This window comes from Amblyraja radiata, chromosome 9 (genome assembly GCF_010909765.2).
Source record: "Amblyraja radiata isolate CabotCenter1 chromosome 9, sAmbRad1.1.pri, whole genome shotgun sequence".
Lineage (NCBI taxonomy): Eukaryota > Metazoa > Chordata > Chondrichthyes > Rajiformes > Rajidae > Amblyraja > Amblyraja radiata.
The window spans coordinates 6,943,146-6,961,203 of NC_045964.1; the positions used below are offsets into that span (position 1 = coordinate 6,943,146).

Below are 18,058 nucleotides of genomic sequence, written 5' to 3' on the forward strand. Positions count from 1 at the left end.
TTCTCTGCCCACTCTCCCAACCTGTCCACATCCTTCTGCAGAGTCCCTGCTTTCTCTACACTACCTGCTTGAGTATTAGAAAGGCGCTATATAAATCCCATCCATTATTATTATTATTATTACATTTCATATGTAAGAATTTCATCGCTCTTTGTGGTATCAATGGGCTATTCAACCATGGGATCTATCAAAGCCAAATCAAGCGGCCAAGATCAGGAGGTAGTGAAGTCAGAACTCCAGCTAACCTTTACATATAGTGGACACAGCGGCTAATTGTAGTGATCCCATCCCATCATATCTCTAGACAGTGCAATGGCTTAAATTACATCCATCAATAATGATGCAAATGATGTTTCTGTCCATTTACTGCAGAGTTAATCACTTCCAGGATCCAATAACGACAATGTCTGAGCTTACCTATGTGCATGAATGATTGCATTGAAGGCCAGTCCGTCATTCCAGCTCGATGAGAAGTTCTGTATGTCAACATTTTTATAATCGGCAGTCTTTCGTTTGCACCAAATCAACAAAGCCTCCTTGGCCGAACGTTTGGCACTGCTTGCGTCACACTCATCCTGCAACAGAGAGTTGATATGTGAACAGACCAAATCTGGAGAAGGGTCTCGACCCGAAACGTCGCCTATTCCTTCTCTCCATAGATGCTGCCTCAACCCGCTGAGTTCCTCCAGTCTACCTTCGATTTTTCCAGCATCTGCAGTTCTTTCTTAAACAGACCAATTAATATGCTCCAGTTTGACAAGTGACCCCTCCCTCTAGATGATCATGCAAACCGTGAATCCAAATCAGGATTCACCAGTTGAAGGTAACATCAAATATGCAACAACCAGCACTTCAATGCTTCAATGGTATCTTTATTGTCAGGTGTAGCAGGTGAAATATATTTTTTGCATACAGCTCAGCAAAACTATCCCCGTACATAAGCACAATCACCCCAGTTAGTGCAGTACGCACAGAACAGCCCACTGAGTCCATATGCAAGAGGCGCCATTTTGTCGCCACTTTACAATCCCAGCCTCAGCCGGCCACAAAGGCCCGTTGCAGCTGTCACCTCCATTCCGGTCGTCCCGCGTTCCGGTATCCCTCTACACACCTGCCTTCTTCTGCCACTGGATTCTAGCATGAACTGCTTGAATGTATGTAATACAATTCAGAAAGCAAATCCTATAGTTATGGTGTTCATTTTCACAATTTTTACTCTAAATCTATCACACCGAAACTGACCATTCAATTCAACAGCTACACAGTTTAGTTTATACCTCCTATGGCCATCATCTCACTGATTCAACTAATTCCCATTGATTTATTTTTCTCATAACTACCGAACTTTCTCCTGAATACATCTGTTTTATTTGCCTCAATTTCCGCAAGTTTCACAGTTAAGGGCCTGTCCCACTCGGGCGTTATATGCGCATCATTTACGTGTCATGATGCACGCGCACTTGTCGTGACGCGCGCATGGCATGTGGTGAGGCGTGGTGACGTAGGCAGTGACGTGCGGTCGTGCGCTGCGTCCAGGATTTCGGGAATCTTCACGTCCGTGACACGCAAATGACGCCCTAGTGGGACAGGCCCTTTACTTTACACTTTAATCCAGCTTCTATTTGATTTTACAATTGAATTTGGTTATGAATGTCTCATTTTCACAACCATGAGCCTGGTACTTCCCTTGCAGATGGAATGAATATCTTTTCATTTCTAGCCTATCAAAAATCTTATCAAATTTTTTTTTAATCTCTATCTAGTCATCCCTTGGTTTTTGCTTTCCTCAGGAAGCAGCAGTCTATTTGAGATTTCCAGAGGTTATAACCTCTTGTTTCTGGTACACCTACAGTTACAGTTTAGTTTATTGTCATGTGTTCCAAAATACAATGAAAAGCTTTTGTTGCGTGCTGTCCAGTCAGCAGAAAGACAAAACATGATTACAATCGAGCCATTTAGTGCAAGGTAAGTAAGTAAGTAAGTTTATAGGCCAAGTATTCACATAAAGTCAGCAATATCCGATCAAAGATAGTCTGAGGGTCACCAATGAGGTAGATAGTAGTTCAGCACTGCTCTCTGGTTGTGGTAGGATGATTCAATTGCCTGATAACAGCTGGGAAGAAACTGTCCCTGGATCTGGAGGTGTGCGTTTTCACACTTCTGTACCTTTTGCCTGATGGGAGAGGGGAGAAGAGGGAGTGGCCGGGGTGCGACTCGTCCTTGATTATGCTGCTGGTCTTGCCGAGGCAGCGTGAGGTATAAATGGAGTCACTGGAAGGGAGGTTGGTTTGTGTGATGGTCTGGGCTGCGTACACAATTTGCTGCAATTTCTTGCGGTCTTGGATAGAACTGCTCCCAAACCAAGCTGTGATGCATCCTGATAAAATGCTTTCTATGGTGCATCTGTAGAAGTTGGTGAGGGTTGTAAGGGACGTGCCAAACATCCTAAGCCTTCTAAGGAAGTACAGACATCAATGTGCTTCCTTCCAGCCACTTCCAGAGAGGTGGCCTTAACTTTCCCACCAAATATCTGACAGGGCAGCAAATATGGGATTTGTGTTTCATAAACACTTGAAGGCAATTAGGATCAAGAATGTTTGGAGGCATCTGGAGGGTGGAGTTTGAAGATCGTACCTCAGACCATGTGGGTTTCCACTGGCATTCTGATTCCCTCCCTAACTCTGAAGATTAGCTGGTAGTTTAACTGATGCCTGTAAATCACCCCTTTGTTACGTTGATCAGAGAATCAAAAGGGAGACAATGGCACATCATTCAAAATATGCTGGGCTGCAGGGGGTAGGAGAATTGGATTGCTCTGCTGGAATCTGATCAAAGATCCTATAGGATCTTTGGATCTGATCGGCTGCATATTCTCTTTCTGTGCTTTCATAAGTAAATGAGGCTTTCTCTTTGCCACGGGCATCAAAAATGCTAAATTGCATACTTCTTTCACTAGCTGCTTATGCGCAATAAATAAGCACATTGTACAGAGGGTTTATGGTAATGAATAATATTTGGATTCACTAATCCTGGCTCAGTTAGTCACTCTGGTACCTCTGCAACAGTTAAGGCGTCAACTCAGGACTTCATCTAGACTGGCCCACCAGTGCAACACTGAGGGCATACAGTCCTGCCTAAAATCTTCATCTTCAGTGATACAACAATCATTGGATCACTAAATCTATGATATGAACGTGGCCACCAATATTTGAAGAGGTGTGTAGGAAGGAACTGCAGATGCTGGTTTACACCGAAGATAAACACACAATCATGGAGTAATTCATGGACAGCATCTCTAAAGAGAAGGAATGTGTGATGTTTCGAGTCGAGATCCTTCTTCAGGCTGAGCGTCAGGGGGGAGGGAGACTAGAGATATGGAAGGGTAAGGTGTGAAAATGACAGATCAAAGCAGACGATGATCAAGGAAATGTAGAATGGATCACTGTTGGATGAGGGGAAGGTGACAATAAGGCGACAATCAGTAAAATTAATCAGGAGGATTTCCTCCCACACTCCAAAGACGTACAGGTTTGAAGATGAATGGGCTTGGTTAGAAATGTGAAAATAGTTGTCCCTAGTGTGTGTAGGATAGTGTTAATGTGCGGGGATCGCTGGTCTGTGCAGACTCGGAGGGCCGAAGGGCCCGTTTCTAAACTAAACCAAGCAAAACTAAAACGAAAGTGGGACAGTTTTGCCTTACTTCTTCAACTGTGATGGAGGCGATTTGGAAACGTAGAATAATCATCCAGATCAGACCCAGGATCAGGGTGCGGTCACCATCCACAACATTCTCAGGTCCAATCAGTCTCACGTTTATCTGTACACAGGAGAGACGACATGGTTTCAATACCAGGGTCAATAACATCCCAGCAACAATTCCAGCGGTTAAATCCATTCAGATGATTGCACTTCCCATCCTTTCAATCCATATACTTATCAGTCATGTGTCTTATTGTGATACAGATTTCTAACACCACTCTTTCAGGAAATGATCTTGACCCTTAAGGGCCTGTCCCACTTTCACGACCTAATTCACGACCTCTGCCGAGTTTGCCCGTGACTCATACTCGCAGCATGGTCGTCACAAGGTCGTCGGAGGTCGTAGGTAGGTCGTAGCAGGCCGTGATGAAATGCTAGTCGTAGGTACTCGTGGCATCAAGTAGGTCGGGGCGTGAATTAGGTCATGAAAGTGGGACAGGCCCTTTACAACTTTCCTCAACACCCCTACAGCTTAAGGACTCTATACATACACCATGTAGAGGGGAAGACTTTTAGAAACATTATGTCTCAGGGATTCACTGAGAAATAATAATTGAATGCTTTGCCTCATTTGATATGATTTTATACAAGTAAACTGAGGCATAGTCGACTTTCTTACCTTAACTCAATATTGTATATAGACACAAAATGCTGGAGTAACTCAACAGGGCAGGCAGCAACTGTGGAGAGAAGGACTGGGCGACGTTTCAGGTCGAGACCCTTCTTCAGACTGAGAGTCAGGGGAGAGGGAGACATATAGATGTGGAAGGGTAAGGTGTGAAAATACAGGTTAAAGAGGATGGTGATCAAAGAAAATGAAGAATGTTTCATTGTTAGCTGAGGGGAAGGTGACAACGAGGGATACAATCTGAAGAAGGGTCTCGACCCATAACGTCATCCTTTCCTTCTCTCCAGAGATGCTGCCTCTCCTGCTGAGTTACTCCAGCTTTTTGTGTCTATCTTCGGTGTAAACCAGCATCTGCAGTTCCTTCCTACACATCCTCCATAAAGTATATGTTTACCTTGGTTCTCAAAAAGGTAATGGCAATGCTGTTGTTCTCCAGGTAGTGGACTCTCATTCTACCTCTGCTGGGTCTCTTCAGTTTCTCTCCCGAGATGAGTTCCAGGAGAGAAATGAGGATGATTCCATCTTTCAGATCAATGTACAAATCATTAACGAAAAACTTCACCTGGATCAAATACAGACAAAGCAATATTAAATCAAAAACCAAAAAGATAAGATACATAACGATTTAATATAAACCCAATATTACCAATTCACTGTAATTTCCCCCCAAAATTACATCAGAGATTTTACATTACATTGTCATCCCTGCTGAGAGAATGGAGCGGCTGGGCTTGTACACTCTGGAGTTTAGAAGGGTGAGAGAGGATCGTGTTGAAACATATAAGATTATGAAGGGTTTGGACACGCTAGAGGCAGGAAACATGTTCCCGATGTTGGGGGAGTCCAGAACCAGGGGCCACAGTTTAAGAATAAGGGGTAAGCCATTTAGAGCAGAGACGAGGAAACACTTTTTCTCACAGATAGTGGTGAGTCGGAGGAATTCTCTGCCTCAGAGGGCGGTGGAGGCCGGTTGGCTGGATACTTTCAAGAGAGAGCCAGATAGGGCTCTTAACGATAGCGGAGTCAGGGGATATGGGGAGAAGGCAGGAACGGGGTACTGATTGGGGATGATCAGCCATGACCACATTGAATGGCGGTGCAATTGAATCATTCATTGTGATCATGGCTGATCTTCCCATATCAATAACCCGTGCCTGCCTTCTGCCCATATCCCTTGATTCCACTAGCCCCCAGAGCTCTATCTAACTCTCTCTTAAATCTATCCAGTGATTTGGCCTCCACTGCCCTCTGTGGCAGGGAATTCCACAAATTCACAACTCTCTGGGTGAAAAGGTTTTTTCTCACCTCAGTCTTAAATGGCCTCCCCTTTATTATTTTTTCATTTATTTTTTATTTATTTATTTATTAGAAGTAAGTACAATACAGTGGTACAAAAATTATGTTAACATATTACATTCCCTGTACAACTTCCTTTTTTTTTTTTAAGGAGAAAAAGGAAAAAGAGGTTAGTGAAGGATAGACTAGTGAGCGTGAGTGAAAAACAGATAAAGAAAATAGTGAAAAAAAAAGAAATAAGTGAAGAAGGAGAGCAGGAGGGAGTTTATCTCCCCTTTATTCTAGGACTGTGGCCCCTGGTTCTGGACTCGCCCAACATTGGGAACATTTTTCCTGCATTGAGCTTGACCAGTCCTTTTATAATTTTATATGTTTCTTTTTATTTTAATTTTTGTTTATTTTATTAGAAGTTAATACAGTACAAAACAGTACAGTGAAACCTAATTTTAGGTGCCAACTATGTCATACCGTAATCCATTCTATGTACAACTTCTAGTTTTATGTTTTGAGAAGGAAGTAAGCAAGACAAGAAAAAGAAAACAATAGAAAGGGGAAAAAGAGGAAAAATAGATGGTAGAGAATAGAAAAACGTGAAGTGTGTATATAAAAAAAAGAAAAAGTGGAAAGTAGAATTAGGAGATAAGGCCCCTTAAAAGAGAAATTTTCAAATCTTTATTCGGAGATGTAGATCTATCCACGGCATGAACTGAAATCACGGCATGAACTGAAATCTTTATGGTACCGCTGCATCACATGATTCCAAAAAGTCGATGAAAGGAGACCAACTACTTAAGAATTGGTCATATTTATCTATTAGTCGGAGTCTCATTTCTTTAAGGCATGCTATGTCCATCATATTCCTAATCCACATTTTAACAGTTGGTATGGTTGTATTTTTCCAAAATTTAAGTATCAATTTCTTTCCAATTATTAACCCATAATTAAAAAAAAGTTTTGGTCTTTATTTAAATTGGTATCTTCTACTATTATTCCAAATATAATCCATTCCGTTTTAGGTTCTATTGTGGACTTGAAAAGCTTTGTAAATATATCAAATATATCGCTCCAAAATTTATTCAACTTTGTACATCCTACAAATGAATGTGTTATATTAGCGTTTTGAAACAAACATTTATCGCATCTGGGAGAGACGTTTGGATAAAATTTATTCAACCTCGTATTTGAATAATATAGTCTATGTAATAATTTGAATTGAATTAAATTATGTCTTGCGTTAATAGAACAATTATGTGTGTTCATCAGATACCTTTCCCATCTATCCTTCGAGATCTTTATCATTAGCTCATGTTCCCAATCTTCTCTTAGTGCTTCTGTTGAGGGTGATTCTCTATTTAACATATTATTATAAAAGTATGATATTAGTTTTTGTGAATCAGCCTTAATATTCATTGCTTCTTTTAAAGGGTCTAAAAATATAGTTTGAAATCTATGTGTATATTTCTTCATAAAGTCACATATCTGTATATATTTAAAATATTGATTATCCTTCAGTTTAAATTTAAATTTTAAATGTTGAAATGATAATGATACCCAATTCATACATATCCCCAACTTTCCTAATCCCCAGTCTATCCCATTGTTGATATGTGTTGTCGATGAGAGAAGGTTTGAATGCGGGGTTGTTCAATAGTGGGGTTAGTACTGATAGATTATTTAATTTCAAGGATACTTTTATTTGTTTCCAAATTCTTATTGTATTGTGAATAAATGGGTTCTTCTTATATTCAATTTTATTGGTGAGAGCAAGATCGTTCCTATATCGTTCGGATAGCACTCCTCTTTCTCCATTCTTATCCACTCCAACTGCTGAGTGGAACTATCCAACCAGTACATTATGTTCTTAATATGCACTGCCCAGTAGTAATACATAAAGTTAGGTAATGATAAACCCCCAACTTCTTTAGGTTTACACAAATGCTTTCGTTGAATTCTGTGTGCTCTGTAATCCCATATAAAATTAGTGATAGTAGAATCTAGTTTTTTGAAAAAGTATTTTGGAATATATATTTTGATCGCTTGAAACAAATATATTAATTGTGGTAAGAAAGTCATTTTTATAGCGTTAATTCTACCTATCAATGAGAGCGGGAGCGTTTTCCAAAATTTAATCATATCATTCAGTTTATTTAATAGTGGCATAAAATTGGCACTAAATAATGATTTGTGTCTTCTCGTAATTTGAATACCCAGATACTTGAATTTTTCTGTTGCAATTTTGAAGGGGAATTTTAGTAAGTGTCTCCTGTGGTTTTAAAGACATAATTTCGCTTTTATTCCAATTTATTCTATATCCTGAAAAAGAGCCGAATTGCTCAATTAGTGTTAATAAGGTGGGTTAATTAGGTTAATACTCGTTTGTGTATTAGTAATATATAAAAGGATATCATCAGCGTATAATGAAATTTTATTCTTTGAGTCCTTAGTGTTATATCCGTGAATATTCGGGTGATTTCTAATCTTTCGGCCAACGGTTCTATCATAAGGGCAAATAGCAATGGTGATAAGGCACACCCTTGCCTATTACCCCTTGATAAGTAAAATTTTGGAGATAGCATATTGTTAGTTAATATTCTTGCCGTAGGTCTATCGTAAAGTAGTTTAACCCATCTAATAAAATTCTCTGAAGAAGGGTTTCTGAAGAAGGGTTTCGGCCCGAAACGTCGCCTATTTCCTTCGCTCCATAGATGCTGCTGCACCCGCTGAGTTTCCCCAGCAATTTTGTGTACCTTTAATAAAATTCTCTCCCGTATTAAATTTTTGGAGTACCTTGTATAAATACTGCCATTCTACCTGATCAAATGCCTTCTCTGCATCCAGCGTAACAACTGAAAAATCTTCATTGTCCTCATTGTGAGAGTACATTATATTGAAAAGCCTTCTCAAATTATTAAATGATTGTCTTTTGGGTATAAATCCCGTTTGATCCGTATTTATTAAATTGTTAATATAATTATTTAGTCTTCTAGCTAGAATCTTTGCTAAAATTTTCTGATCCGTATTTAGAAGTGAAATAGCTCTATAAGAACCCGGTTCATCTAAATCTTTATCTTTTTTTGGTATAAGCGTTATTGTTGCTTCTGCTAGGGTTTCTGGTAGTTTATTTTCGGTATAAGCCTGCATGTATAAATTGAATAATCTTGGTACAATTTTATATGTTTCTATAAGATTCCCCCTCATCCTTCTAAACTCCAGTGAATACAAGCTTAATCTTTCCTCATATGACAGTCCCATGGAGGTTGACTTGTTATGGCCATGCATCTCCATGCAATTTAAAATGGGCGTTGGCAAGCTGGTCATTACATGGCTAATAATACATGGCGAATGCCCATGTCCAGATGGACACCATAAGGCACGAGCTCTACAAATGAGCCACTGAGAAAGATAATTCACCATATGACATGTGAGAAGATCATCCTCTACATTGCAGCAGGGAGTCACGTAATGATAATTTTAAAAGGTGGAGCAGTGAGGCACGGCTACAGCCACAGGTTCCGCATCTAATTATGATTCTCTCCTCATTACAAGAGTGAGTCAGATCCCTGTTGGGGGACTCCACACCCATTTCCTTGACTCACCTCAGCCCTGCTTGACTCGAGCGTCATAAAACAAAGCGCATTATTCCTTAGGCATGATATAGTGAAGAAAAGAATAGAACTATATCAAGCAGGCCATCATGTGGTAGGTTCAATGTAAACAACGAGCGTTGCAGAATAGAAGCCCATGACAAAAGGGAGGACAAACTCTCACAGAGCTCACTGTTCAGCAAAGATTGAAAATTAGGAATTAACGGTCGGTTGCTAATGGCTAAAAACTGAAATTTGCATTTATAATGGGGTGCTTTTCCATGGTAATTGGACCTTCAACATATTTTTCAGGCAATAAAGATTTTAAACAATTACTGCCACACTATAGGCAAATGTGACAGGCAATATCTTACCTTAAAGAAACTACAAACAATAATGAGATAAATTAGCATTTAATCATAATCATAATCATACTTTATTAGCCAAGTATGTTTTACAACATACGAGGAATTTGATTTGCCATACAGTCATACTAATAAAAAGCAACAAGACACACAAAATACATTTTAACATGAACATCCACCACAGTGACTCCTCCACATTATCACTGTGATGGAAGGTGAAAAAAAAATCTCTTCCCTTCTTTGTTCTCCTGCGTTCAGGGGCCTTGAGCCTTCCGTTGATGGGACGGTCTCGGCTCCCGTAGCCGGCGGTCGGGCGCTCGGGGGAATGTCAGCTCCCCCACGCTGGGCAATCTGACCCCGGGTCAGGACCGGTCGAACCTTCTGCGACTGGAGCTTCCCGACATCAGCCTCTACCCGAGACTGCGAGCTCCTTGATGGTGAAATCCGCAGGCCGCAGTTGGAGCATCGATCCCAGGCAAGGGATCGGCTCCGATGGTGAGTCCACGCCCCCGCGGTGGGGCTCAAAGTCAGTCTCGAACAAGGCCTCCAGCTCCATGACGTTAGGCCGCAGAGACACGACCGGAGATACGATCCGGAAAACAATCGCAACTCCGGTAAGGTAAGAGATTGAACAAAAGTTTCACCCGACCCCCTGCCCCTCCCACCCCTCGCATAAAACAAACCAGAGAACATTAACACATACTTTTAAAACACACTAAAAATAACAAAAAGACAAAAAGACAGACAGACCGTTGGTGTGGCTGCCATCAATGACAGCGCCACCCGGTGGAATGGTATTAATTGACTAATAATTATTGTTGGGATACTGGGCAGATTTGTCTCGGCCCGAGCACGATTCAACCATGGCTGATCTATCTCTCCTCTTAACCCCATTCCCCTGCCTTCTCCTCATAACATATGACACCCGTACTAATCAAGAACCTATCTATTTCTGCCTTGAAAATATCCATTGACTTGGCCTCCGCAGTCTTCTGTGGCAAATAATTTCACAGATTCACCAACCTCAGACTAAAGAAATTCCTCCTCATCTCCTTCCTAAAACAACGTCCTTTAAATCTGAGGCCATGACCTCTAGTCCTAGACTCTCCCACTAGTGTACGTTTCAATGCGATTCCCCTCCTTATTCTATAGAGGTTTCCTCAGAGGTGTCTACATTACTGAATCCGTCATCAAACATCTATAGGTGTATGATAGGGAGCATACTGACTGATTGCATCCCAGCCTGGTTCAGAAATACAAACACTCAATAATGAAGAAGGCTGCAGAAAGTGGTGGACATTGCCCAGCCCATCACGGATATGGCACTCAATGGTTTCAATGGGGTGAATTTTTTATTTTGCATACCGCTCAGCTAGACTGTCCCAGTACATAGGCACAATCACCATGGTCAGTATAGTATGCACAGAACAGCCCACTGAGTCGAAGTTCACGAGGTCCAATTATGGCTTCATTTTACACCTCCAGATTCAGGAACTGTTTCTTCCCATCTGTTATCGGGGTACTGAATTATCCCACCACAACCAGAGAGCAGTCCTGGACTACTATCTACCTCATTGGTGATCCTCGGACTATCCTTGATTGAACTTTGCTGGCTTTACCTTGCACTAAACGTCATTCCCTTATCATGTATCTATACACCGTAAACGGTTCGATTGTAATCATGTATTGCCTTTCTGCTGACTGGATAGCACGCAATTTCCATTCTACCTCGGTACACGTGATAATATACTAAAGTCTGGCTAAAAAGACCCACTGCAGCCATCGCCTCCATTCCGGTCGTCTCTCTCCTCGCCTAGCTTTCTTCAGCCCTTGTTCCCCAGGGAGTACCTCCCATAGCTGACTTCGAGGGTGCAGAAGGCTCCTGGTTCCTCTCACCGGGCCCTTTGTCTAACGTCCTTCTGCAGTTGTACAGGGCTCTAGTGAGACCACATCTGGAGTATTGTGTGCCGTTTTGGTCTCTAAATTTGAGGAAGGACATTCTTGTTATTGAGGAAGTGCAGCGTAGGTTCACCAGGTTAATTCCCGGGATGGCGGGACTGTCGTATGTTGATAGAATGGAGCGTCTGGGCTTGTATACTCTGGAACTTAGAAGGATGAGAGGCAATCTTATTGAAACATATAAGATTATTAAGGCTTTGGACACGCTAGAGGCAGGAAACATGTTCCCGATGTTGGGGGAGTCCAGAACCAGGGGCCACAGTTTAAGAATAAGGGGTAAGCCATTTAGAACGGAGATGAGGAAAAACTTTTTCACACAGAGAGTTGTGAATCTGTGGAATTCACTGCCTCAGAGGGCAGTGGGGGCCAATTCTCTGGATGCTTTCAAGAGAGACTTAGATAGATCTCTAAAAGATAGCAGAATGAAGGGATATGGGGAGAAGGCAGGAACGGGGTACTGATTGGGGATGATCAGCCATGATCACAGTGAATGGCGGTGCTGACTCGAAGGGCCGAATGGCCTACTCCTGCACGTATTGTCTATTGTCTCCATCCACCCCTTCTCTGATTCCCGATCCACGGGGTGAGCAGGGGCCAGGTTCGGCAGCCTTCCCTCTCCGGGTGAGCCGGGCCTGCAGTTGGGATGCAGCCGCAGCTCACCGGGCCACTGGGCCGAGCTCCAAGCTGCTGCAAGGCCTCCTGCGGCCCTCTCCACCGTCGAAGCCCTGCACTCCTTCACACTGGTGCCCCGCTTTACCGGCCCTGTGTCCGACTCCCTCCTCGGGGTGAGCAGAGGCCGGGCCGGGCCCGGCGGCAACCTCTCCAGGCTGGTTCTCATTGCCATGGCAGCGAGCCAGGTCGCGGCCTGTCAGGAAGCAACCTTCTGCCTCGTGGCCCGTTGGGATCTCCCAACATCTTGGAGATCAACAGGAAGCACTGCCACAAGGAGGCAGCTAATGTGCATCCAGGCTAATGTGTATCCAGGGAGGTTTCCTTGAACAATATGTGGATAGTCCAACTCTAGGAGGGTCCATATTTGACATTATATTGAGAACCAAACCTGGCCACGTGACTGGTGTTACATTGGAAGAGCAATTTGGAGATAGTGACCACAACTCCATTGGTTTTAATGTAAAAACTAAGAACTGCAGATGCTAGCTAACAGACAAAAAGACAATAACTGCTTGTGTAACCCAGCAGGTCAAAGTCTCGACCCGAAACCTCACCTAGCCAAGTTCTCCAGCGATGCTGCTGGACTCTATCTATCTATCTATCTATCTATCTATCTATCTATCTATCTATCTATCTATCTATCTATCTATCTATCTATCTATCTATCTATCTATCTATCTATCTATCTATCTATCTATCTATCTATCTATCTATCTATCTATCTATCTATCTATCTATCTATCTATATTACTAAAAGTCTGTTCTTGACCGGTTTTGGCGATCTGTGCTGCGATTTCCGAGAACGCCGCCACCTACAGCTGTCATTTTTGGCCACCTCGCTCAGATCCCCCCTCCGCCGTATGTGTGCCGAGGATTTTTCCAGTCGATGAAAAATGACAGAGATATTAATGATTTTACAAAATTCCCCATTCTCTCTGCTGCCCCCGCTGGCGGCAGGGGGGATGAACTATAAAACCAGGAAGTGGTGTGCCTCAATTAGTCTGCAAGCTGGAGGAAGGCAGAGGGTCACGTTTCTCTGAGCTGTGAAAAACACTGAACACATGTCCACACAACTGTGAGTAAGTACCCTTAATGTGGTTTGAAAATGAAATATGGTTAAAGTAAAAAAGTCACTGCCTGCAAATGGTTGTTTGGGTTGGATAAAAAGGCACTCTCCTCCCCCCCCCCCTCTCTCCTCTCCTCTCCCCCCTCTCATCCTCTCCTCCTCCCCCCCTCTCCTCTCCCCTCTCCTCTCCCCCCTCTCTTCCTCATCCCCCACCTCTCCTCATCCCCACCTCTCTCACCCCCCCCCCCTCTCCTCTCCCCCCCCCTCCTCTCCTCTCCCCCCCCCCCTCTCCTCTCCCCCCCCTCTCCTCCCCCCTCTCCCCTCTCCCCCCCCCTCCCTCCCCTCTCCCCCCCCTCTCCTCTCCTCTCCCCCCCTCTCCTCTCCTCTCCCCCCCCTCTCCTCTCCCCCCCCTCTCCTCCCCCCCCCCTCTCCTCTCTCCTCCCCCCCTCTCCTCTCCCCCCCCTCTCCTCTCCCCCCCCCCCTCTCCTCTCCCCCCCCCCTCCCCTCTCCCCCTCCCTCTCCTCTCCCCTCTCCCCCTCGCCTCACCTCTCCCCTTCCCCTCTCCCCCCTCCCTCACCCCCCTCTCTCCCCCTCACTCTCACCCGTCTCTCTCTCCTCCCCTCCACCCCCACCTTTCCCCTCTCACCCACCCTCCCTCTTCTCCTCCTCGCCACCCCCCTCTCCCTCTCGCCCCTCTCTCTGTCTCTGACCCTTCTCTCTCTGCCCTCACTCTATACCCCCCCCTCCCCTCTCTCTAGATGTGACTGCAAGTTGGGGGCTATGCGTCAGTAGATGGGTGGTTATGAGGTAAAAGGAGCAAATTAATAATATTAATATAATATCAAGGGGGGTAATTAGCGTGAGTGCGGGGGAGGGGGGGGGTAGTTAGTGTGTGTGACGCTGCATGCCGCCTCCCCCCACAACCTCACTTTGGGGGAACAGACCCAACGGGTCTGCACTTGGTCTAGTTTACAATATATATTAATGATTTGGACGAGGGAATTGAATGCAACATCTCCAAGTTTGCGGATGACACGAAGCTGGGGGGCAGTGTTAGCTGTGAGGAGGATGCTAGGAGGCTGCAAGGTGACTTGGATAGGCTGGGTGAGTGGGCAAATGCATGGCAGATGCAGTATAATGTGGATAAATGTGAGGTTATCCACTTTGGTGGCAAAAACAGGAAAGTAGACTATTACCTGAATGGTAGGCCGATTAGGAAAAGGGGAGATGCAACGAGACCTGGGTGTCATGGTACACCAGTCATTGAAAGTAGGCATGCAGGTGCAGCAGGCAGTGAAGAAAGCGAATGGTATGTTAGCATTCATAGCAAAAGGATTTGAGTATAGGAGCAGGGAGGTTCTACTGCAGTTGTACAGGGTCTTGGTGAGACCACACCTGGAGTATTGCGTACAGTTTTGGTCTCCTAATCTGAGGAAGGACATTCTTGCCATAGAGGGAGTACAGAGAAGGCTCACCAGACTGATTCCTGGGATGTCAGGACTTTCATATGAAGAAAGACTGGATAGACTCGGCTTGTACTCGCTAGAATTTAGAAGATTGAGGGGGGATCTTATAGAAACTTACAAAATTCTTAAGGGGTTGGACAGGTTAGATGCAGGAAGATTGTTCCCTATGTTGGGGAAGTCCAGAACAAGGGGTCACAGCTTAAGGATAAAGGGGAAATCTTTTAGGACTGAGATGAGAAAAACATTTTTTACACAGAGAGTGGTGAATCTGTGGAATTCTCTGCCACAGAATGTAGTTGAGGCCAGTTAATTGGCTATATTTAAGAGGGAGTTAGATGTGGCCCTTGTAGCTAAAGGGATCAGGGGGTATGGAGAGAAAGCAGGTACAGGATACTGAGTTGGATGATCAGCCATGATCATATTGAATGGTGGTGCAGGCTCGAAGGGCCGAATGGCCTACTCCTGCACCTATTTTCTATGTTTCTATGTTTTGAATGGGGATTGGTCTGGATGTTGGGGGAAGGTACTTAATTAGGGCAAGGCAGATAACAATGTCATTAGGCATGAGCGAGGGAGGGTAGATTGGGAGCAGTTGTTATTGGGTAAATTCAGAGCTGACATGTTGGAGTTATTTAAAGATTAGTTGATCAAAGTGCAGATCAGCATGTTCCAGTAAGGAGAGAGATAAGGACAGCAAGTTAAGGGAACTGTGGATTATTAAGGAGGTTGTAAACTTGGTCAGGAAGAAAAAGGAAGATTAGAAGGGCCAAAAGGGGCCATGAAATGTCAATGGTGAGTCAGGTTAAAGATCCCTAGGCTTTATATATGTATGTTATAAACAAGAGGATGATGTTAGGACCACTCAAGGATAAAGGAAGGTATAGCCCTTGTCCCACTTGGCCGACCTATGCCGACCTTTTTTTACTCGTGGACATTTTGTTAGCAGGTTGAAAAAAACGGCGTGACCTACTTGAGGCCACGAGTACGCGCAGACCACTCACGAGCATGAGGAAGAGTTAACGAAGACCTCCCACGACCTCGTGGTGACCATGCTGCGAGTATGAGTCAAGGGCAAACTCGGCAGAGGTCGGCAATTAGTTCGTACAAGTGAGACAGGCCCTTATCTATGATTAGAATCGGAGGATGTAGGTGAAGTTTTAAACGAGTACTTTGCATCTATATTCAACGAGGAGAAGGAGTTTGAGGACAGTGAGATCAGTGTGGGGAATACAAATATACTGGCGCAGTTTGAGATAATGCAGGAGGTGGTGCTGAGACTCTTGAAGAACATTAAGGTGGATAAGTTTCCTGGGCAAGAGAGGAGATTGTGGGAGCTTTGACGAGGATCTTTCTTGCTCCTCCAGCAGAAAAGGTGAGATCCCCGAGAACTGGGAGAGTGGCCACTGTCACTGTCATAGTCGTAGCAGGTCACCGAAAAACCAGCGACTAGACTCCTCATGACAATGTCTACGACAATGCCTACAACAACCTACCACCTAGTCGACGACAAGCAACGGCAATCTACCGACAACCGGCGACCCATTAAGACGTTCGCCTACGACCACACCTACGACAACCTACATCCACCCGCGACAGGCTACGACAAGGTAAGACAATTCAGTCGCCGGTACCTGTCGCCGGTTGACGTAGGTCGACGTTGGTAGTCGCCAATGGAATTCACCGAAGTCAGCACCGGCGACAACCTACATCACCTGGCGACAACCTACGACAGCACCTACGTCAAGAGAAGACAAGCCACGCTCATTGGCGTCAAGCCCACTGTCGCCAACTGTTGCAGAAAATTTTTGAACATTTCGAAATCCAGCGGCGACCAGAAAGACGCTACGACTCTTTGGCGACTGAGGAGACTACTCACGACCATACAGGCGACACCCCGGCAACCATGTGGCGACAGTCTAGTCGCCAGCAGTCGCTTAAAAGATTGCCTAAGTGGGACAGGGGCATAAGTCGGCGAGCCTCACATCAGTGGTAGGGTAACTATTGTAGCAGAGGGATCTAGGAATACAGGTATAGAGATTCCTGAAAGTAGATAGGGTATTAATGAAGACTTCTGGTATATTGGTCTCCATCAGTAAGGCCACTAATAGCCCTGTCCCACTGTACGAGTTCCTTCAAGAGCTCTCCCGAGTTTTAAAAAAAATCAAACTCGTGGCAAGCACGTAGAATGTACGTAGCGGGTACGTCGGAGCTCGGGGACATCTCTTAGCGGCTCGTAACGCTAACGGCAGGTACTGGGGAAGACTCGCTAACGGCAGGTAAGCTTGGGAAAACTCATGAAGATTTTTCAACATGTTGAAAAATGTCCACGAGAGCCCCGAGTACCGACGAGCGGCCATTACCGTAAATCTCCGAGTTCGAATCAGGGCAAACTCGGAGAACTCTTGAATGAACTCGTACAGTGGGACAGGGCTTTAAATATAGAAGCTGAGACGTTATTTTATAGTGGCACAATACATTGGTGAGGCCTCATTTGGAGTAACGTGTTCAGTTTTGCTCACCCCCTGCTATCGGAAGGATGGCATTAAGCTGGATGTTGAGTGCAACAATAAGAGTGCAGAGAAGATTTGCATCTGAAGGATGTTGCCAGGACACGAGTACCTGAGCTGGAGGAAAAGATTGGACAGGCTAGGACTTTATTCCAGGGAGCGCAGGAGGCTGAAGAGCGATCTTATAGAGGTGTATAACAGCATGAGGGAAATAGATAGGGTGCAACAGAGTCTCTTACCCAGAGTAGGGGAATCAAGAACCAGAGGACACAGGTTTAACATGAGAGGGATAAAGAACATATTTTCACACGGAAAGTGGTGGGCATATAGAAAGAACTGCCAGTGGAGGTAGTTGAGGTAGGGACTATAACAACATGTAAAATACACTGATAGGTACAGGGATAGGAAAGGTGTGGAGCGATATGGACCAAACGGCAGCAAATGAGACCAGCTGAGATGAGGCACTTTGGTCAGCATGGATGCGTCGGGCCGAAAGGGCTGTTTTCATGCTGTTTCACTTTACGACTCTCCGACTATTTCAGCAATGTCCCTTACACATTCCCCCTTAGTATAGGAATCACCAGGTACATGATACTCCAGTATCATTCCAAAGGTATGTACATTTCTGGGATATTGTAAAATTATATTGTTTTATCAGCTGTAATGCATGCTGACTGTGTTGAAGTGGATATAAATCTATCATTTAGTATTGTTAATGCCACTTTTATGGAACAAGAGTAGTATTGTATAAATCTA

At 44.2% G+C, this 18,058-nt stretch overlaps 1 protein-coding gene across 1 annotated transcript in view; it reads right to left on the bottom strand.

Annotated features, from left to right (window-relative positions):
- The window catches only part of sptbn5 (spectrin beta, non-erythrocytic 5), a 288,791-nt gene that overhangs the window by 265,649 nt on the left and 5,084 nt on the right, over positions 1-18,058 (bottom strand). Inside the window, exons 2-4 of the mRNA XM_033026595.1 lie at positions 4,782-4,949; positions 3,701-3,817; positions 418-575 (exon numbers count right to left, since the gene is read on the bottom strand). Of these exons, the coding sequence (XP_032882486.1) occupies positions 418-575; positions 3,701-3,817; positions 4,782-4,949 (443 nt within the window). The remainder of the gene's footprint in view (positions 1-417; positions 576-3,700; positions 3,818-4,781; positions 4,950-18,058) is intronic.